General features: G+C 27.3%; 5 protein-coding genes across 5 annotated transcripts; 3 read left to right on the top strand and 2 right to left on the bottom strand.

Annotated features, from left to right (window-relative positions):
• Positions 1 to 86: 86 nt before the first annotated feature.
• Positions 87 to 1,124, bottom strand: FG386_000282 (YbiN-like RNA methylase; the record flags this gene model as incomplete). Its single annotated transcript, XM_067339632.1, has 1 exon — positions 87 to 1,124. One exon carries the CDS (start codon positions 1,122 to 1,124, stop codon positions 87 to 89), a length of 1,038 nt encoding a protein of 345 aa, XP_067196328.1.
• Positions 1,125 to 1,423: 299 nt separating this feature from the next.
• Positions 1,424 to 6,502, top strand: FG386_000281 (uncharacterized protein; the record flags this gene model as incomplete). The annotated part of the gene is made up of 1 exon (XM_067339631.1): positions 1,424 to 6,502. The coding sequence occupies one exon, from the start codon at positions 1,424 to 1,426 to the stop codon at positions 6,500 to 6,502; it is 5,079 nt and encodes a 1,692-aa protein (XP_067196327.1).
• A 261-nt stretch (positions 6,503 to 6,763) lies between these two features.
• FG386_000280 (uncharacterized protein) lies at positions 6,764 to 9,700 on the top strand (the record flags this gene model as incomplete). The annotated part of the gene is made up of 1 exon (XM_067339630.1): positions 6,764 to 9,700. One exon carries the CDS (start codon positions 6,764 to 6,766, stop codon positions 9,698 to 9,700), a length of 2,937 nt encoding a protein of 978 aa, XP_067196326.1.
• An 18-nt stretch (positions 9,701 to 9,718) lies between these two features.
• FG386_000279 (uncharacterized protein) lies at positions 9,719 to 10,324 on the bottom strand (the record flags this gene model as incomplete). Its single annotated transcript, XM_067339629.1, has 1 exon — positions 9,719 to 10,324. The coding sequence occupies one exon, from the start codon at positions 10,322 to 10,324 to the stop codon at positions 9,719 to 9,721; it is 606 nt and encodes a 201-aa protein (XP_067196325.1).
• Positions 10,325 to 10,698: 374 nt separating this feature from the next.
• On the top strand, positions 10,699 to 17,748 carry FG386_000278 (uncharacterized protein; the record flags this gene model as incomplete). The annotated part of the gene is made up of 1 exon (XM_067339628.1): positions 10,699 to 17,748. One exon carries the CDS (start codon positions 10,699 to 10,701, stop codon positions 17,746 to 17,748), a length of 7,050 nt encoding a protein of 2,349 aa, XP_067196324.1.
• Between the last annotated feature and the right edge of the window lie 11 nt (positions 17,749 to 17,759).

Here is a 17,759-nt window from a genome sequence, read left to right as displayed (position 1 = left end):
TGCATTAATGGTTACATGCACTTTTTTCATGTAGATAGAGGATTGGGTATGCTCAGAAGATATGAATCAACTAATTATGAAAAAAACTAATTGCATCTAAGGAATTTAAGAAGTGAAATTCTTTCTTCTTTATTGTAAAAACTCCATGCCAATACCCATTTTTCGTGCTTCCCTTGTTTTAAAGATATGATTCTTGTCGCTTCTAATTTTTTAGAACAAAGTTCATACCTAAAAATTTCACGTAATTTTTTTATGTTTTTAAGTTTGGATACTTGAGAGGTGAACCAAATAACTCTTTTTTGGAAATTTTTACTTTGTTTATACAATTTAAGAAGAAAGTTGAATTCCCCCCCAATTGTGATTACTTCATATTCTTTGCAGCTCCTAGACCTATTGGGATGAGTACTATTAATTGAATCCTCGTTTGAAGAATAAAATGGCGGATTACATATAGAAAAGGCAAAGTATGTATTAGATATTTTGGGATGATCAAGAATCCCCACCAAAATTTGATCAACATTTTTTTGGTGAATGAGCTTTATACTGTCTGAAAGATTATTGATTTCAATGATTGAATTTGATATGAATAGGCTTTCTGTCGATATATCCGTTCCAACCATACTCCATGAATAAATACTATTGCAAAGGATTGGAAAAATACAGTTTGCACCCACTCCAATATCCAACCCAAAGATTTGCCTACCTGTAGGAATAAGATAAGTTTTTACAGAACAAAATTCAGTTTCATGTTTAATTCCAGTTTTATGTGGTAAACAGGTTTTACTAAATAACCCTTTGGTTTCTTCAGTATTGAATATATGTTCAGGGGTTAAAAGATCCGCAATATAGTGTACATAATTTACTCTTGAAGGAATTGTAGGGACCAGAAAGCCTCTTGGAATTTTCCAAGTAATTTTATACCTGTAATGCAACAAAACTTTTGAAATCTTATATATTGCCCTTGGATTATCATAATTAATATGCACCTTTCCGTTATTTATTTTAATGCAATCAATAAGTTCTGGGTAACCGAATGATAATAATAAAAAATTATCAAGTACATGAATATTTCTATGGTGGAATTCATTATTACATCTAATCTTTTTACCAAAAAAAAAATTCATTCTTACAGGAATACTGATGAATAAATAGCATTCTAAGTAGAATTGCGACTATGATTGAGGTAGATATGAAGATTACTATAAATATAAGTAAAAAAAATACATTATCACTTAATAATTTTTGTATAAAGAATGTTATTTGATCGTTTGTATAATGCTTGTTGAGTGGAAGATAGTCAACCATATTCCTTATTTCAAAATAAATAAGTAAATAAGTATAAATGTTCCCGCAACTCCTTTGTACCCCAAATTATGTTGTAACTTAAATGTAAAAGAGAGATCGTTAAAAACAATAACTAAATATGATTTCTCATATAGAACAAGTTCTCGGATATTTTAACCCCACCAACAATTTTGATATTGATTATTGTACTGGAAATGATTTAACAATTAAATTAACTCGTAATATTAGTACTGAAGTGGCATTTGGAAATAGTTTGTTTTTGTTTCAGGACTTGATTGTTTCATCAATATTAGTAGGAAATTCAATCAGAATATATGATATTTCTGCAAAGAGGAAGTTTGATTTTGATTTTCAAGGTGTTTGGGAGTCACCTACTATATTTCCATTATTTAGTATTAGGCTTCCATTTTATCCAAAGTGCAATTGTTGTTTGTACTTTGAAGAAGAAAGTTCATTATTGAGTATTTCCGTGTTATCTCACGATGGACTTTTTTACAGAATGGATGTAGTTGTATTTAGTTCTCATGGAAAATATGTCCTAAAACTGGTGTCAACTTTTTGCTTTGAAATTGGTATTTCCAATGTTTTGTGCATTACACAAGCATCAAATAAATTATTTTTGTTGGGAGTTGAATACGGAATTTTGGGATTAACAGTTTGTCAGGGAACTTCAAACAATGAGGCACCTATTTACTCAATTGCTAAAGTGAAATACAGCGAAGGGTTAATAGTTTCAAGTATTGCAATTATAAAAAAAACAATCGATTCTAGAAATAACTGTTGTACTTCCTTAATTACTTTCTGTGGGAACAATAAAAAAATATACCTTTTTGAAGCTTATATTCCAGATAATAACTTGTACTCTGAAACTAGTCACAACTTGGTAGACAGTTTGAGTATTATAAGTGATAATAATTTTGATTTACCATCGAAAGTTTGTTTTTTAAATGAAATATCTACATGTGCGTTATTATTAGGTGATGCCATACATTTTATATATTTAGAAAATTTTAATTCTAAAGTTCCAGAGAAGGTCAGACTCATACATGTTTTTACGTACAATTTTTCAAGCGAATATGGTGTAAATAATAATTCAACATTGTTTAATTGCGAAATTCATGCTGTGAGATCTGATATATATTTTTCGAGATTAATCAGGTGTAATGAAAGCGATGAGTATTTTAATAAAGATTTGTTTCCACTGTATGAACTTTACAAATTGAGAATTAAATTTGATCCCAGATATTACTTAAAGAAGTTTGATGGATTTAGTGTTAATTCTACTCAAATTTGGAACAACGCATTTCATAGTTTATGGGAAGAAGCTAATGGAAATTATTTATCTTTACAAGTAAATGAAAAAACAATTAATACAAGTGTATTATTAGATCATTTTAAGGCCGTCTTGTATAAAGTATGTCCTTCAAACTTAATTTTTGAACTCGCATTGGAAAAATATAAATTATTTATAATTAAAAATTTTGGGGATAAGTTAGACGACGAATTAATAACTAAGTTAGGTTCAGTTAATACTGTAGATAACATATTGAATTTTATCTTTTTGGCATCTAAATTTATTAATAATTCAGTTGAGACCAATAATTCTGAAGTCATTATGACCTATGGTACATTTTATTCTGAATATTCACTTTTCAGAACATTTTTATTACATATTTATTGGATAATTGGAGCAACTAGTTACTGTATTCATATATTTTCTGATGATGAAAACACATTTATATTATCACCTACTTCTTTTTCAGTTGTTAGTGAATTAGGGGAGTGTAAAAGTGAGTTTATTTTAAATGGACAGAAAAAGTTTCTATTTTTAGAAATGTCTAGAAAACCTCTAGAAATTATGTTGAATAATAATTATTTGATAATTAAATTTATCAGATATAATACTAGTCGCGTGTTTTTTAAAGAGAACCTCAAAAAAATTATTCAATTACAAATAGGGGGGATTAATTCTGTTTATTCCTTAGAAGTATTATCTACATTATTTGGAGTGTTGAATAATATCAAGGAAAGTTACAAGATTAAGGAGGATTTGTTAAGAGAACTAATTAAATTAAGTAGAGGTGATCTTAGATTGGATAATGAGAAAAACACAGATTTAGAAGTTAATATTGTGCACTGTACAAGGATGTTGGATAATATATTTTCTTCTTCATGTACCCCTCAGTATTTAGAAGATGTATTGACGGAAACAATAAATGAATTGTCTTCAGCAAATGGATTTTTTTGTTTTACTGATATTGAACGCATTCTTAGGGACATTGAATCTTTATTAGGAGAAAGGCATTTAATTATGGAGGAATTGTCTTACATAAATGTAGATTCATCAAAAAAAGGATTTAATTCAGTTACTATATTTGATGTAGTGGGAATTAATAAAATAAGAAGGCTATTAAAATTTTATTCTGCCTTTCTTTTTAATTTGTGTAACTTCTTAATTTGGATTACATACAATAGAAGAACAGAAATAAAGTTGAATGACCAAAAAATTGATGATATTATTCCTATTTCATCAATTTTTGTAAATCTTCCTATTTTTTATATTGAGAAGTATATTTCAACTAAAAAAAATCCTATTTTATTTGGTGGTGGTCCACAAGGTATTCTAAATGAAAGTTTTGGAAATCAATTTCATGTTAGCATTGAAGCTCTTCTTCAGAAAACTGTTCAAATAAAATCAATATGTCAATTCCTTTGTAATATCTCTTTACGAAATTTCGCATCAATATTATTCTCAGGAAAGCTGTTGAATACTACATGGGAATTTTTTATGTTCAATACTTACAAATTTGTCATACAAAACTGCGGGGAAGGAAGTACAGAAACATTGAATTTGTTAATAAAATACCTTTATACTCAGATTTTTGACGAATTCAAAGAACTTGATGAAAAAAAATACCATTATTACTTCTACTATGTGAACTTGCTTTTTTATAGGGGAACAATAGAGGAGAATTCATTGATAATAATAGACAAACTATTTGATAATATAAATTTAGTCGAGAGAATGCTTGAGATCATTAAATTAGAGATTTTTGAAGATTACAAAAAAATCATTTGTTTATTTCCACAGGAAGAAATGCCAAAAACACTCGTTCTTCAGCTATCATTAATTAAACTAAATGAAAAATCATCAGTTAAAATTTCCAAAAATCAATTCTATGTATATCTAATAGGAAAAATAATTGCTTCAATTTCAAATCAAATAAGGTTAATCCCGGAAAGTAAGACAAACCTTATAGACTATTTTAAAGCTTATGTTGTTCAATTGATTTACCTTTATAGAAACAAAGAAATTGCGGAATTAATAGAAATAATTAGAGATAGTTTGGATCTATTTGTGACTGAGTTTGAAAGGTCATTATTATTAATAACACTATGGATTTGTTTTTACTGCTTGTCGGAATTTAAGTGTGAAAAAAAGGAACAACGCTTTAGGGAAATTTCATGTATTTTATCTTCAAGAAAAGACATTCTTAAGTTTTACTCATCATTGATAAGCTTATTTTGGGTTGATGATGATTTAAATAATATAAATTCTAAGAACAATGTCTTTTCTGAAATGTTCAACAATAAATCTTCATTGTTGAGAAATAATGCTTACAAATTTCTCATTAGAGTTTGGTGTAAAGAGAATAAAGTAAAGGACATTATTATTTTATCCTTTTTAAATTTATTAAAAATATACTGTGGAATTATTTCAGGTAGCTTCAAAGGTAAATTATTTTGTCATGAGTGGATTAATGGCTGTCAGAGATGCAATGAACTTTTATGTGACACAAGTTACATAAATACGAAAAAAGTATTGGAGGAGATATTAGTGTATTTAAATCCAATAATTTCTGGAACTCGAAAATCACATAAAAACATTCTTTTTACTGATTTAATTGATAATATTACCTTTTCATTAACAATATACATAAGGAATTATTACAAGTTATTTTGTTTTGACTCAATCAATTCTGTTATTCAAGAGGATAAACCGTTTTGCATCTCAAGAGATTATTATTGCATCAAGTTACCTTTGATATCATTAAAGGAGGAAAGTGTTGAAAGTAATCCTTCAGTTACGTATTTGCCCTCATTACAATATATTTTTTATCTCAGATGGCATATTTTAAGTATTTCAAAATTGACTTCGGGTGATATTCAGAATTTTCAAGTTGCTAAAATTCATTTTGATCACGATGTTATGAAAACAATTCATTTTTTTGAAGATATAATATCTAAAAATGGAATTTTTTTGGGAATAGACTCGTTTGAATACAAATTATGCAAGGAAAATAAACCATCTTTCATATTGCTTTCGACAATGGAGTTGATCTATTACTTAGTAAATAATGGCTATTGCAGTACCGCATTTAGACTTATAGAGATCCTTTCAAGATTTAGGGAGAAATATGAAGATGTCAATTTTTATTATTCAGGAAGAAATAAAAACGAATATGGGCTTACTCTAAGAGAAACCATTCCTCTAGAGTTACTTCCTAATTTGTGTAAAACTTTAGCTTTTTGGACCTTTATTTATTGTTCATCCTTAATTTTGAATCAGAGGCAGTTAGATTTAGTTTCAGAATTTACTAATATTAGGGTAGGGGACAAAACATTAAGTAAGAAAAGGAGACTTGAGAAGCCAAAAAGTTATAAGTTAAATGAGTTGATTGATGAATTATTTTTACAGAACTCGAATATAAGAGGTAACTCCTTTGGAGTTAATGTTAATATTTGGAATATCGTAACAGAACATTTGTATTCATCACCATTTTACTTTGAAGGTATTTGCCTTGGATTACTTTTATTTAAAAATATTATTTATAACAAAAGAAATAATAGTATAGAAGATATTCCTCTAAATTTTGTTCTACCATTTGATTTAATGAATCTTTATATTAAACCAGAAGATATCATACATAAAAAATATTATTTTAATAAATTTAATAATCACTCACTAAATTCATTAATTTCAATAATTGAGAATTATGCATATTTCAGTCAGTTCGAAACTGCATTAAATATCATTGAAGGTCTAATTTCCCGTAATGTAAAATTTCAGATACCAATTACTATTTTAATTAAATTGAGATATCTAGTTAATTCATCAGATTTTATTAGCAAACTAGAAATATCAAATCGAATTGATAATCTTATAATTAATGGTGCATCTGGAGCACTATATTAGCAATAATTTTTATTGTATCTTCTCCTCAACAAGTTAATTAAATATTATGATACTTTAGCCTTGCGGTAAAAATATAAATATTTGATCTTTCTACTTTGTTGCATATTTAATAATATAATAATTTTACTTTGTTAATTTTGATATTATGTCTTATATATTCGTATGTGTTTATATATGCTACGCATATACACCATTCTAGTGCCGAGAATAGTTGTTATACTTTTTATCCCATGCATACATCTACTTATAGGAGTCTATTCAATGCAATGGATGGTTGAAAATGTTATAGAGAATACTTTGAAGGAATCAGAAAAATCATTTAATGCTCACATGCAAGATTCAATTGAAAATAAAATAAAAGGCAAATTTGAAAGCGATTATTCGAGGCACATAAACAATTTTTATGAATTAAAAAGAAGAAGTGAATTTTTTGACCACACGGACACAAGTAGGATTGACTATTTATTTGATAACTTAAGCCAACAAATAAGAAAAGTGGGTTTTGTTTGCCCAATAGCCTCTTCAATAAAAAAAAAGCACTGTGAAAAAAGAAGAGACAAAGGGCTTATAAGTGAAATTGAAAATATTTATTGTGATACAGATACACTTCCTTCAAAAGCTGAAAATATTCAGAATTACGAAACCTCCTTTTATGATTCAGGTGACATAATATTTAAATATGAAAATGAGGACTTAATCTTCGATGACCCTAATTGCATTTCGGTAGTAATTGATGGTGATGTCACAGTTTGTGGGGACTTGACAGTTTTGAATGGACAATTAAATGTTCTGACATCATTCGATGCAGCAGAAATACTCAGAGATTCAAATAAGAATCAATCTGAACATTCAATAAAGAAGTGTATTATCAGAAATGGATTAATAGTTCGTGGATCATTGATAATTCCATTTTCAAATTTATATGTAGTCGGGACTTTAACAGTTGGAAAAAGTGCTTATATTTCAGACTTACAGATTGATCTTTCTTCATATTTTTTTGTTGCTATTCTTCACTTTTTTTTCGAACTACAACAAAGTATGAATGAATCCAATAAATGGACGCCATTTACAATAACAAGAGTAAGGCTTATGAATAAGTCTAGTACATGCAATACTTTAAATGATACAATGAATCAACACTTTGAAAAGAGGCTTTATAAGGATTCAAATGAATATAATTTCGGTTCACTGTATTCTGGAAAAAAAATTTATATTGGGAATAATTCAAAATTGTGGGTAAGAGGTAATATTTCTGCAGGAGAAATATCAATCGCCGACGGTGGAATTTTGTATAGCACATGTGGGGACGTAAAAACAAATACAACGGCTGGTTTGGGTGTACACATGAGAGATTCGAGTGTTGTTTATATGGTTAACTCCTCTCTTATAACTGTCAGATTATCAATTATTAGATCCTCTAAATTAAGTATCAAAAGAGGAAGTGCAACAGTGATGACCATTTTTCTGCTTCACACAGGCTCTTCGGCTTTTATTGACGAAAGACTAGTATTTTTTTTTGGATTAATAAGAGATTCGTCAAAACTAAACGTAGGAGAACTTATTTTATATGATAAATTATCAACAGACTCAAACATTTGGTCAGAAAAAAAACGGGAAATTAATAATTTAGACGAGTTATTTAAAAGCGAATTCACTAAAAGTCACATATCTAATGAATTATTTGGATATTTCCAGGTGTTATCATCTTCAACAGTATATGTGAAGGGTTATTTAATTACGAATGGTAGTATTGAAGTTAATCACGGATCTGAACTTATATCATGTTGTTTTTTTTCAAAGGGAAATTTAGTTGTGAATGACGGTTCTGAAGTATATATTTTTTCCACCCCAAATGATTTCATTAACAATATAGGAGAAAAACTTGATTGCAGCGAAAATACAAATTGTGTATTAGGTTCAATCCTAGTTTCAAATTCGAGTAGTTTATTTAATTTCAACCGTGATATGAATATTAGCGGATTTTTAGATATTATTGGTGGAGAAGTCTTTTTTAGTGGGGGATTGTTCGTTGAAAAAGGAGTTATTTGTACGAGATCAAAAGCTTACATTCGTAATGGAGATTTCGTAATTAACACTGGCAATTACTTTGATTTTGATTCAGTCACAAAGGAAAAACAAAGCCTTTTTCTCTCTGCCAGTATTTTTTTAATTAATGGTGACACGATCATAGGATCTGGAAGCTTATTTCTATTGAATAAAAGTTATGTGGAAATTCAAAAAAGATTATTTATTAAAGATGGAAATATTAGCATTTATACAAAGTCAGCGTTTAGGGTTATTGGTTTTAGTTTAAAGAGTATTAACATTGATTTGTTTACTAATGAAAGAACACAAGATTCATACAGTGTGTACATAAATGGCAATGCTACATTAGAAGCATTTTCAGATTTTATGGTGGATTTTGGGAATGTTTATACTAGGAATATGATAATCACAACACATTCAAAGCTTAAAACATCTGATAATGAATTAATGCTTAAAAGAGAATCAAAGATAAGAATAGATGGCGGATTGATTTTAAAAGGGTATTCACATTTGTTGATTTTAAAAGGATATTTAATTGAAATTAAAAAAGGTTTAATGATTGATGAATTTTCAATTTTTTATTCTGAAAATACGGACTTATTTTGTGATGTTTTCGTAGATGATGGTGGGATATTTTTAGGAAATGTTGTTAAGCTAACTGCCGGATATAAGCTCGTTTCTCAAGATTCATCAAAAATAAATTTACAAACATTAAATATACTTTATACTAATGATCCTAACAATTTTTTCGTTGATTCAAGAGAACCATTGCTAATTTCCGAGAACTCAGGGAATATTAAAATTCATAGTTGTAAATATATTTGTGAAAGAATTGATTGCATTAATAAGTTTTTTGGAATTAAAACAAAAGAATCTACAATATCAATAGTAAGTAGTTATCCTTGGTTCATTCCTATTTTAAATATAACACAGAGCCATATCAAAAACACAACTTCAGCGTATAAAGAATTCTATGAATCAATAGATCCCATTGCATTTACAATAAGGAGTAATAAACAGAGTAAAGAGATGGAATACAATTCAAATATTTTATTTAATAAAGGGGAACAAATAAAGAAGAACAATGATTGGAAAATGATCCTCAGAGATATGCAGACATATAATGAGTCAGAATCAATAAAATGGCATTGAAAAATTATTTGAGAATAACTATTTGCCTTTTTTTCTCTGTGTAACTCTATTCATCTCAAATTTTAGCCTGTTTATTGCAAAGTAAAATAGAAGTCCAATTGTCAAAACGATAAAAATAAGATAAAGTAGTTTTCTAACTAATGAAGATGCTTTGTTATTATTTTTTTCATTGACCTTACCAATGTTTGATGAAATCACTTTTTCCAGCACATCTAATTGTTTCTTAGAAAATTTGTTAGGAATTTCATTGTTTATACTGAAAATTCGATTTATCTCATTTTCGCTAATGCTTCCATTTATAGCAGAATTGATATCCTGTATCTTAGAATTGAAGTAACAAGTAACTAGTTTTTGGTGAAATATTGATTTTAGTGCGTCACTAAAAGACACTTTATTTTTATATACAATTAATTCGGCCATATTTTGATACATAGTTCGTTCTTTCACAAAATCACTCTGAGTTAATCCAAGACAAACCGACATTTTAAGTTCCTGTTGTTTTAATGTAAGAGGGCCATCAAATAAATCAGGATCAATACCGTTAGTCTTTTCAATTTCCTTTCCTAGTGAAAATATGGAGAAATTAAGGAGGGAATTTAGTAAAAATAAAGCAATAAATATCATAATATTTTATTTTAGAGTTTTTACTTTCTACTAAATAGTCTAGTATTTTGCGCTAAACCGATTCTGGAATAAATTTCAGAAAAAACAACGAAAACAGAGTTCTCGAGTAAATGAATTAGTGACTAACTTTTCAAATATTATTATTATTTCTTTCGAAATATAAAAAAACAAAATTATCATAAATATTATAAATAAACAGCCCCTTTTTTGCTGATTCTCTTTGTTTTTTGATGGAGTTTCAGTTACTAAACTAACGATATATTCGATGAGAAGTATCCACTAAAACAACTTTTACTTTTTTAGTATAAGAACATACTATTGCGACTAGCTAAAGGCATTGGCATATATCCCAGACTTAAATCTTGGATTTACTTATGGATATAGATAAATTAACTCATATTGACCTTTTAAGGTTTCATCACCTCGAAAAAGCGAAGCTTAAAAGCTTGTGTAATGAGGCAATTGTTTTTAGCAATGAAATTAAAACTACCTGCAAGAATGTCATAGAATCAGGACTCGGAATAATAAATAGATTTTACAATATTATTAAATCTCGTTCTAGATTAGACTTCTTTTTGAATATTGACGGAAATTTCTTATCTGATGTTACATGGCAATTTTCAGAAATTTTGAAATCATCTAGGTTCTGTTTGGAGGCACTTATTTGGGTCCTTGAAGATGATGAATATAGTACATTAACTGCAGACTTAGATAAATATACGTTAACTGGGTTGCTTTGTAAAATTCTTATTTTTCAAGGAGACTTCTTGGAAATGTGTATTCAACTAGAAAAATTGATTTATAGTGATTCAAGAAATCAAGGTGAATGTCAAAAAATAAGAGATTCATTTTCATATGTTCTAGAGTTTTTAAAGAAATGGGAAATGTATCAGACGAACAGTAATTCAATACATTGTTTTCACGGTATAAATAAATTAAGAAAGGATAACTTCGTGAAAGAGATTAGGCTAAGGATCTTAAATTCATTTTTATTTGGGGGTATCTCCTACAATTGCATTGATAATTTTTTAAATGTTTTTCAAGAGTTGCATATTTCAAATTTATATGTAGATCTTCCCTCAAACGTTAACGATGATAAATTCAATGTTATTAAAAGGGTGAATATTTTTAGGTTGTTTTTTGAAGATAAAAACACTATATTCATCCGTCAAAAGAAATCAACAAATTTAATGGTTCGACCAGCTATAAAATTCATCAATGAAGAATTTAGTAAAGATGTCGTAAGAGAAACATCTTTAGATAAGCATAATATTTTAAATATAATGAATATGTTTTGTTACAATTTATCAATTATTACAAGCATAGAGGTAACAACAGAACAATTTTTGGATATTCCTAGTTTAATTTTGTCAGAGTTGAATAAAATTCATAATACTGATGAGGAAATAAATTATAGGAGAAAAAGAACCAAAGGCACCTGCGAAGCAATGAATATTGAAGCATACCCAAAGAATTATGAACACGAAAATTTCCAAGTGGATTCATTATTGAACATAATAAACTTTATAAATAACAGTGTCGGATTGCCAAACTTTAATGACAAACAATATAAAACATGGATTCAGATGATACCATTTTACTGTTATAACTTGATGCTTAGTATCTTAGGCAAAGACGAAATGAGGTGTGATGATTTTTTCAGATTAAATCTAACAAGCAATCTACCATCGACTGAACAGTTCGATGAATTAATAATGAAAGAATTATCCATTTTGTGCCTAACGAATAATCAAGAATTCACAATTTCCCCATGCGACCTTTTTTTTGATTCAAAGGACATATTTAATAACTTAAGATCGTTAACCCTTGAGTTGTTTTATATTGTAAAACATTCTGAAAACGTTACATTAATTATCGACGAAATACTTCTTAAAGTCAATAATTATTTGTTGAATTTAAATTTATTGCTAAATAAATTTACTCTAGATGACAAAGTCAATAATAAAGAGGCGATTGCAAAAATAATTGATGCGTTGTTTACTCACTTGAAATGTTTGCATATATATTGTACTTGTTTAATAGAATATGTGGTCTATTATAAAGTGGATAATTGTGTAATTTCAAGAAACCGTCAAAGTGATTTGAAACATAATATATTTTCAAAATTTAATAATAACAGTTTTAGCAAATGGGGACACCTTGCGTACAATGTTCTAAACTCTTCTGCAAAAAATGATTTAAGAATATTGTCATTATTTCATTCTCTTTTAAAAACTCTAGTATCTTTTAATATAATATTGTCTAATACATTAAATTATTCCTTTGATAATAATATTAAAACATTCTTTTTGAGTATAGAGCGTGATATCGAGTTGATTCTGGATATTTTTACAATTTACAAGACAAGCTGCGACTCAAAATATTCAGAAGATAATTTTCCAATACATATTCTATACGTTCTATTCATTTTATCAAAAATAAAGAATATAAAATTTTATTACAAAAAACGTCTTCACATCACTTTTGAAGGAAGTATGCTCGATCTAAGGGAATATTTAGATATAATTAATATTTTAATGGATTATTTGGACACACACGAACACATTAGGGACGTTGATAATGGAAAAAATTGTAGCATTTCTTCTATTTCTCATATTGTATTTTCTAATTATAATCTTACCTTTATATTTGAAAGATTGGTAATTTGGAATTTAGTCTTAAGTAAAAATAATTGCAAGTTTGTTCTAAGTGATTCAATTAAGCATTGTCTGAGATTTATTGAACTCTCTATTCTAGAATATCAATTAAATTCAAAAATGAATTCATCTAATAGCATGAATTCTGAGGTCACCTACAACTTATTTTTGCATAACATAAATTCCTTTCTTGAAACATATTTAATTGTAGAGCAGAACTTTTCAGATGATATTTTACCAATTTTTCATTTAAATGGTGGGATCAAGTTTATTATTATTACAATAATTGAAATATTAAGAAAGGATTCGAGGTCAATACTTTCAAACTCAACTTTGTTGGTTTATGCAATATGCAATCTTTCACATTTTTTTTCAATTGTAATAAAAAACGAACATAATATCAAGGATAGTATTCCAATTAAAATTAAAAATGAATTGCTAAATATTATGGTTTTAATTGTTTCTAAAATACACACTCTTTTCATTTTTCATTTAACAAATCACAGAACAAATATACTTTTAATTAGGTGCTTAATGGTACTTTTATTAACTATATTTAATTTTTACCAATTAATTACGTCTTTCGTAATTAATCCAGGTATTGTGATTAATTTATTTAGGTACTTGATATATTTGGAATTTGCTCTAGGCTTGCAAAAGGACGATAAAGATAATCTTAAATATTCAAACCTAAGTGATCATATGTTAACATTAAAACATACTTTATCAAATTATTGTTCATTTTATCAACTACTCGATCATAGCAAAGCTATAAGCACAAGTAAATATTCAATATGTAAGCAATCATTAAGTAAATCAATTAATTTTATCCTAAGAATGACAAATGTCAGGAATCATTTATTCTTTTCTTTTATTAAATATGGATTAATATACGATTTTTCATATTCTATAAGTGATTGGTTCTGTGAAATTAGTTCGTTTGTAGACAAATATAATACAAATATTTTAAAGGGAGGTATAAATGATTTGTTTATAGAATGTGATAAAATTAAAAAAAAATTCTATAGATATTTCAATGATTATAAATTTATCAATAATGAATTTAATAAAAAGTACGACAACGCATTGATATTACCTGAACAGGAGACTGAATACTTGGAACTTTTTGGTGTATTACTTCAGTTGATCTATGGTATACCGGTCTGTCCTTTACCATCAGAGCCATTTAACAAGTTACCAGTTTATAATCAATCGCTTGTACTTTCATGTATTAAAAACGAGTGTTTTTTCGTAAATGATGACTCTAATAATACAACATCACTTTCCTATAATATCAACTCATTGATTAATTATTCCATATATAAAGAGATGGCTGTAGAAAAAGAGAATAATGTAACATTTGGATTTTTGACTCCAGGATCGCCTATTTTATCTTTGTGCTGTAATATATTTGATTTCTTAATTAATTGCACTTCATTGACTGAAAAACAATATTCTGATAGCAAAGTTTCATTCTATTCGTCATTTATTGGGTTGATTGAGGAACTTTTTTTTTACTCCAAGTTTGGTATTGAAGATAGTTCACCAATTGAATCGGAATATTTTTGGAACATTATAAGTTCTCCTGTAATATTTCCTGCATTTATGGAATGTCTTTACACAGAAATTAAGAGTAAAACTGAGCCACTGACACACGCTAAAGTATTTAACTCAATATACCGAACTGATTTATCTTTTTCATTGTTTAATAGCTGTATATCTGACACAATTTTAAATTTCTACGATAATATATATGCATTACCAACAAATTTCGAATATATAAAGATAAGAGAATTTAATGATTCTATATTACAACTTGGTTTGAATTATAACAGTTATAACATAGATCCACTAATCTTTGTTGACACTAATTCAAGAGAGTTATTTTCATTATCGTTTGAAACTATATTATTTTGCAAATATTATTTGGCATTGTTCTTAGATGAATTTATGAAAAACAGCCTTGATTCTAACTTTTTACTTGATAAGAAATTACATAGTAAATCTTTAAATGCTTTGAAAAATAAAGCAGTAAACTGTATAGGTGATAAAAATTATTTACACAAGGTTATCATTGGCATTTTTAATAATGAAAAGAAGAAATATTACCCTTTAAACTTCTTAAAGAATTGTTTTATTTCATGTATTCCCGATATGTATATATATCGTAATTCAAATTTGTGGTATCCAGGGAAATTTGGAAATTCACACTGCAGTTCAATTTTTCACGGGGGTATTTCGGCCAATAATACACAAAATTTGAGAAAACTGTATATATACTTAAAATGGATTAACATGAATTTATTTTTTGTTGATAGTTTTGACGTTAAACTAATTACAGCTTGCATCAATATTTTAAAGTTGATAATTTCAGAATACGATGACTGTGATTCATTGGAGCTAACTTATTTTAGTGCACATTACTCGCATGTACTGAAAAGAATAATATCACAAGTAGTACTATTACTTGAGATTGAGTATAATTACTATTCTAATTTATTTGAAATAAAGGATAATGATGTGAAGTATTCTGTTAAAGAAATTGATTTATTGCTTGCTATAAGTTTCGATAATCTATGTATTCGAATGATTAATATTAAAGAGGTTTATTCAAATATAAATATTAAATATGTTCTATTAGAAGAATATATTCTATGCGAGACTAAACTGAGGGAAAACTCTGAATCGAATTGTTACAACGACCAACTTCTAGTTAACTGTATTTCAACAATCTCAAAGGTTAGAGAGAAAATGTTCACACTTTTCTTTCCTTTTCTTACATCTGTAAATATAAAGTGGTGTAATGTTAATTCCAATTACTTTGAAAAAATAAATAATGCTATTTGGCTTCCTTCTTATTTAGAATCGAAGTGTAGGTTTAAACTTGCAAAAGTTCAGATATATTCGTATCTTTACAATGAGAAAGATCACAAAAAGTTGGATTTGGCGATAAGGAATATTATTATTGCATACAGTCTTTCGACAGAGTCACTTCTGTTATGTTACTTATCATTAAATGGTACTTCCACCGAAATTTTTTCCTTTCTTGAATGTATTAAGCTTTTTATAAGGGAAAATTCATATAAACCTTTGATACATTTTTTTAAAGAAAAAGAAATTCTAATATACAAGGTTATTAACGAAATTTTTCTAAATAAATTTCCTTCTAAACATCCTTTTTATGATAAAATTAATTCAAATCTAAATGTTACATTCTTAAAATTCTCAACTTCCAATTTAAATAACAGTATTATAAACCACTTGCATTATTTTTATAGGTCATTTTATAATATTCAATCGATTAAACAATTTGCATTATTACTTATTAATAGTAAACAAATACAGTTAACTAAATATTTGATTGACAGTCTTCTTGAGACACTTTTTTTAAAATCAGTGAGTGCTAAGTACGTTGATAAGGTTGCCGTAGATTGGCTTATTAATGAATTAATATTTGACGAATTGGATGCAAGCCAAAGCATAATTAAAAAAAATAAGTTGGTTCAGACTTCTTTATCCCCATATATAATTCAATTACAGTCTTATTTTTCAATTATTAATTTCGTTATGCTTAAAAGAAATTCGTTGGAATTGCTATCTTTCTATCAAAAAATATTCCTATCAAACAAAAAGGTTCTACCTTTTTACGTAGTTGATAACTCTAAATTATTAAATGATCATTATAATGGACTTTACCTTCGTAGAAATAGAAAACATATAAATTCAAAATTTAGGTTTATACGGACATTGGAATTTATATTGTTGGTTTCAAAGAGCGAAATATATTCGAATATAAGCTCTATAAAATCTCAATTAATAAACTCGGATATACTTTTATATGCTAAAAATAAATACTTGCCATTAAATAACTTGGATAGATGTTATATCGGTATTTATTTATGTATATACTCTTCACAATTAAAAAACAATATTGACATGAGCGTTCATAAAAGGTTAATAGAAATTACTTATTGTTACATGGAAAGTATTAACTTGATATTTGAACAGCTATTAGATATCATTTTCAATGAAATAAAAACAGTTAGGCAACTCCCTACAATTGACATGTTTGAATGTGAAATTTCAGATGAAATAAAGTTAATGAATAAGAAGGGTAGCGAATTAAAAACATATAATATCAAAACAATCAACTGGAATGACGTTTGTGAATATGGAAAATTTAATATTTCTCTGAAAATAGTTAATGGTTGTTTTTCTAAAATATTGGAGTTGTTGAACTTTGTTATTTCACTTAATTTACCAATTGATGGAAGATTCTTTTCAAATACTTTTGGATTAGTGTTTTTATTTTGCAAGAATGAAATATGTATTGTTCAAGGCAAAAATAACACAGATCCAGAATATATAGTCAAAAACATCCAAAATATATCTCAAACAGTTTTAAAGCAGCTTGAGAGACATTTCGGAAGCATTATAACAAATTCGATCCCATTTTCTTTGATAAAAAACATATTTAATTTAAAGCAAAGCATAGAAGACGCATTTATAACTTTATTCAATCAAAATTTTTTAATGACTATAAATATAAATATAGAATCTACAAAAGTAGAAATAGCAATTCTTATTAACTTAATATTGGAGTTTGTTGGTATGAATCCAATATTTAATGCCATTAATTCAATCCAAAGCAATAGGAATAAAACAAACTATGACAATAATATAAACAAGACAGCAAAGTTTAATCCTTCTAAGAAAAGAAAGACTGAATACTTGAACTTACTTTTTAGTGAAAATGAAGCTTTTTAAATAACTTAATG

Source organism: Cryptosporidium ryanae (assembly GCF_009792415.1).
Source record: "Cryptosporidium ryanae isolate 45019 chromosome Unknown contig_13, whole genome shotgun sequence".
NCBI classification, from domain to species: domain Eukaryota; phylum Apicomplexa; class Conoidasida; order Eucoccidiorida; family Cryptosporidiidae; genus Cryptosporidium; species Cryptosporidium ryanae.
Note: the sequence above shows the minus strand (reverse complement) of the source record. Positions and strands in the feature narration are given on the sequence as shown.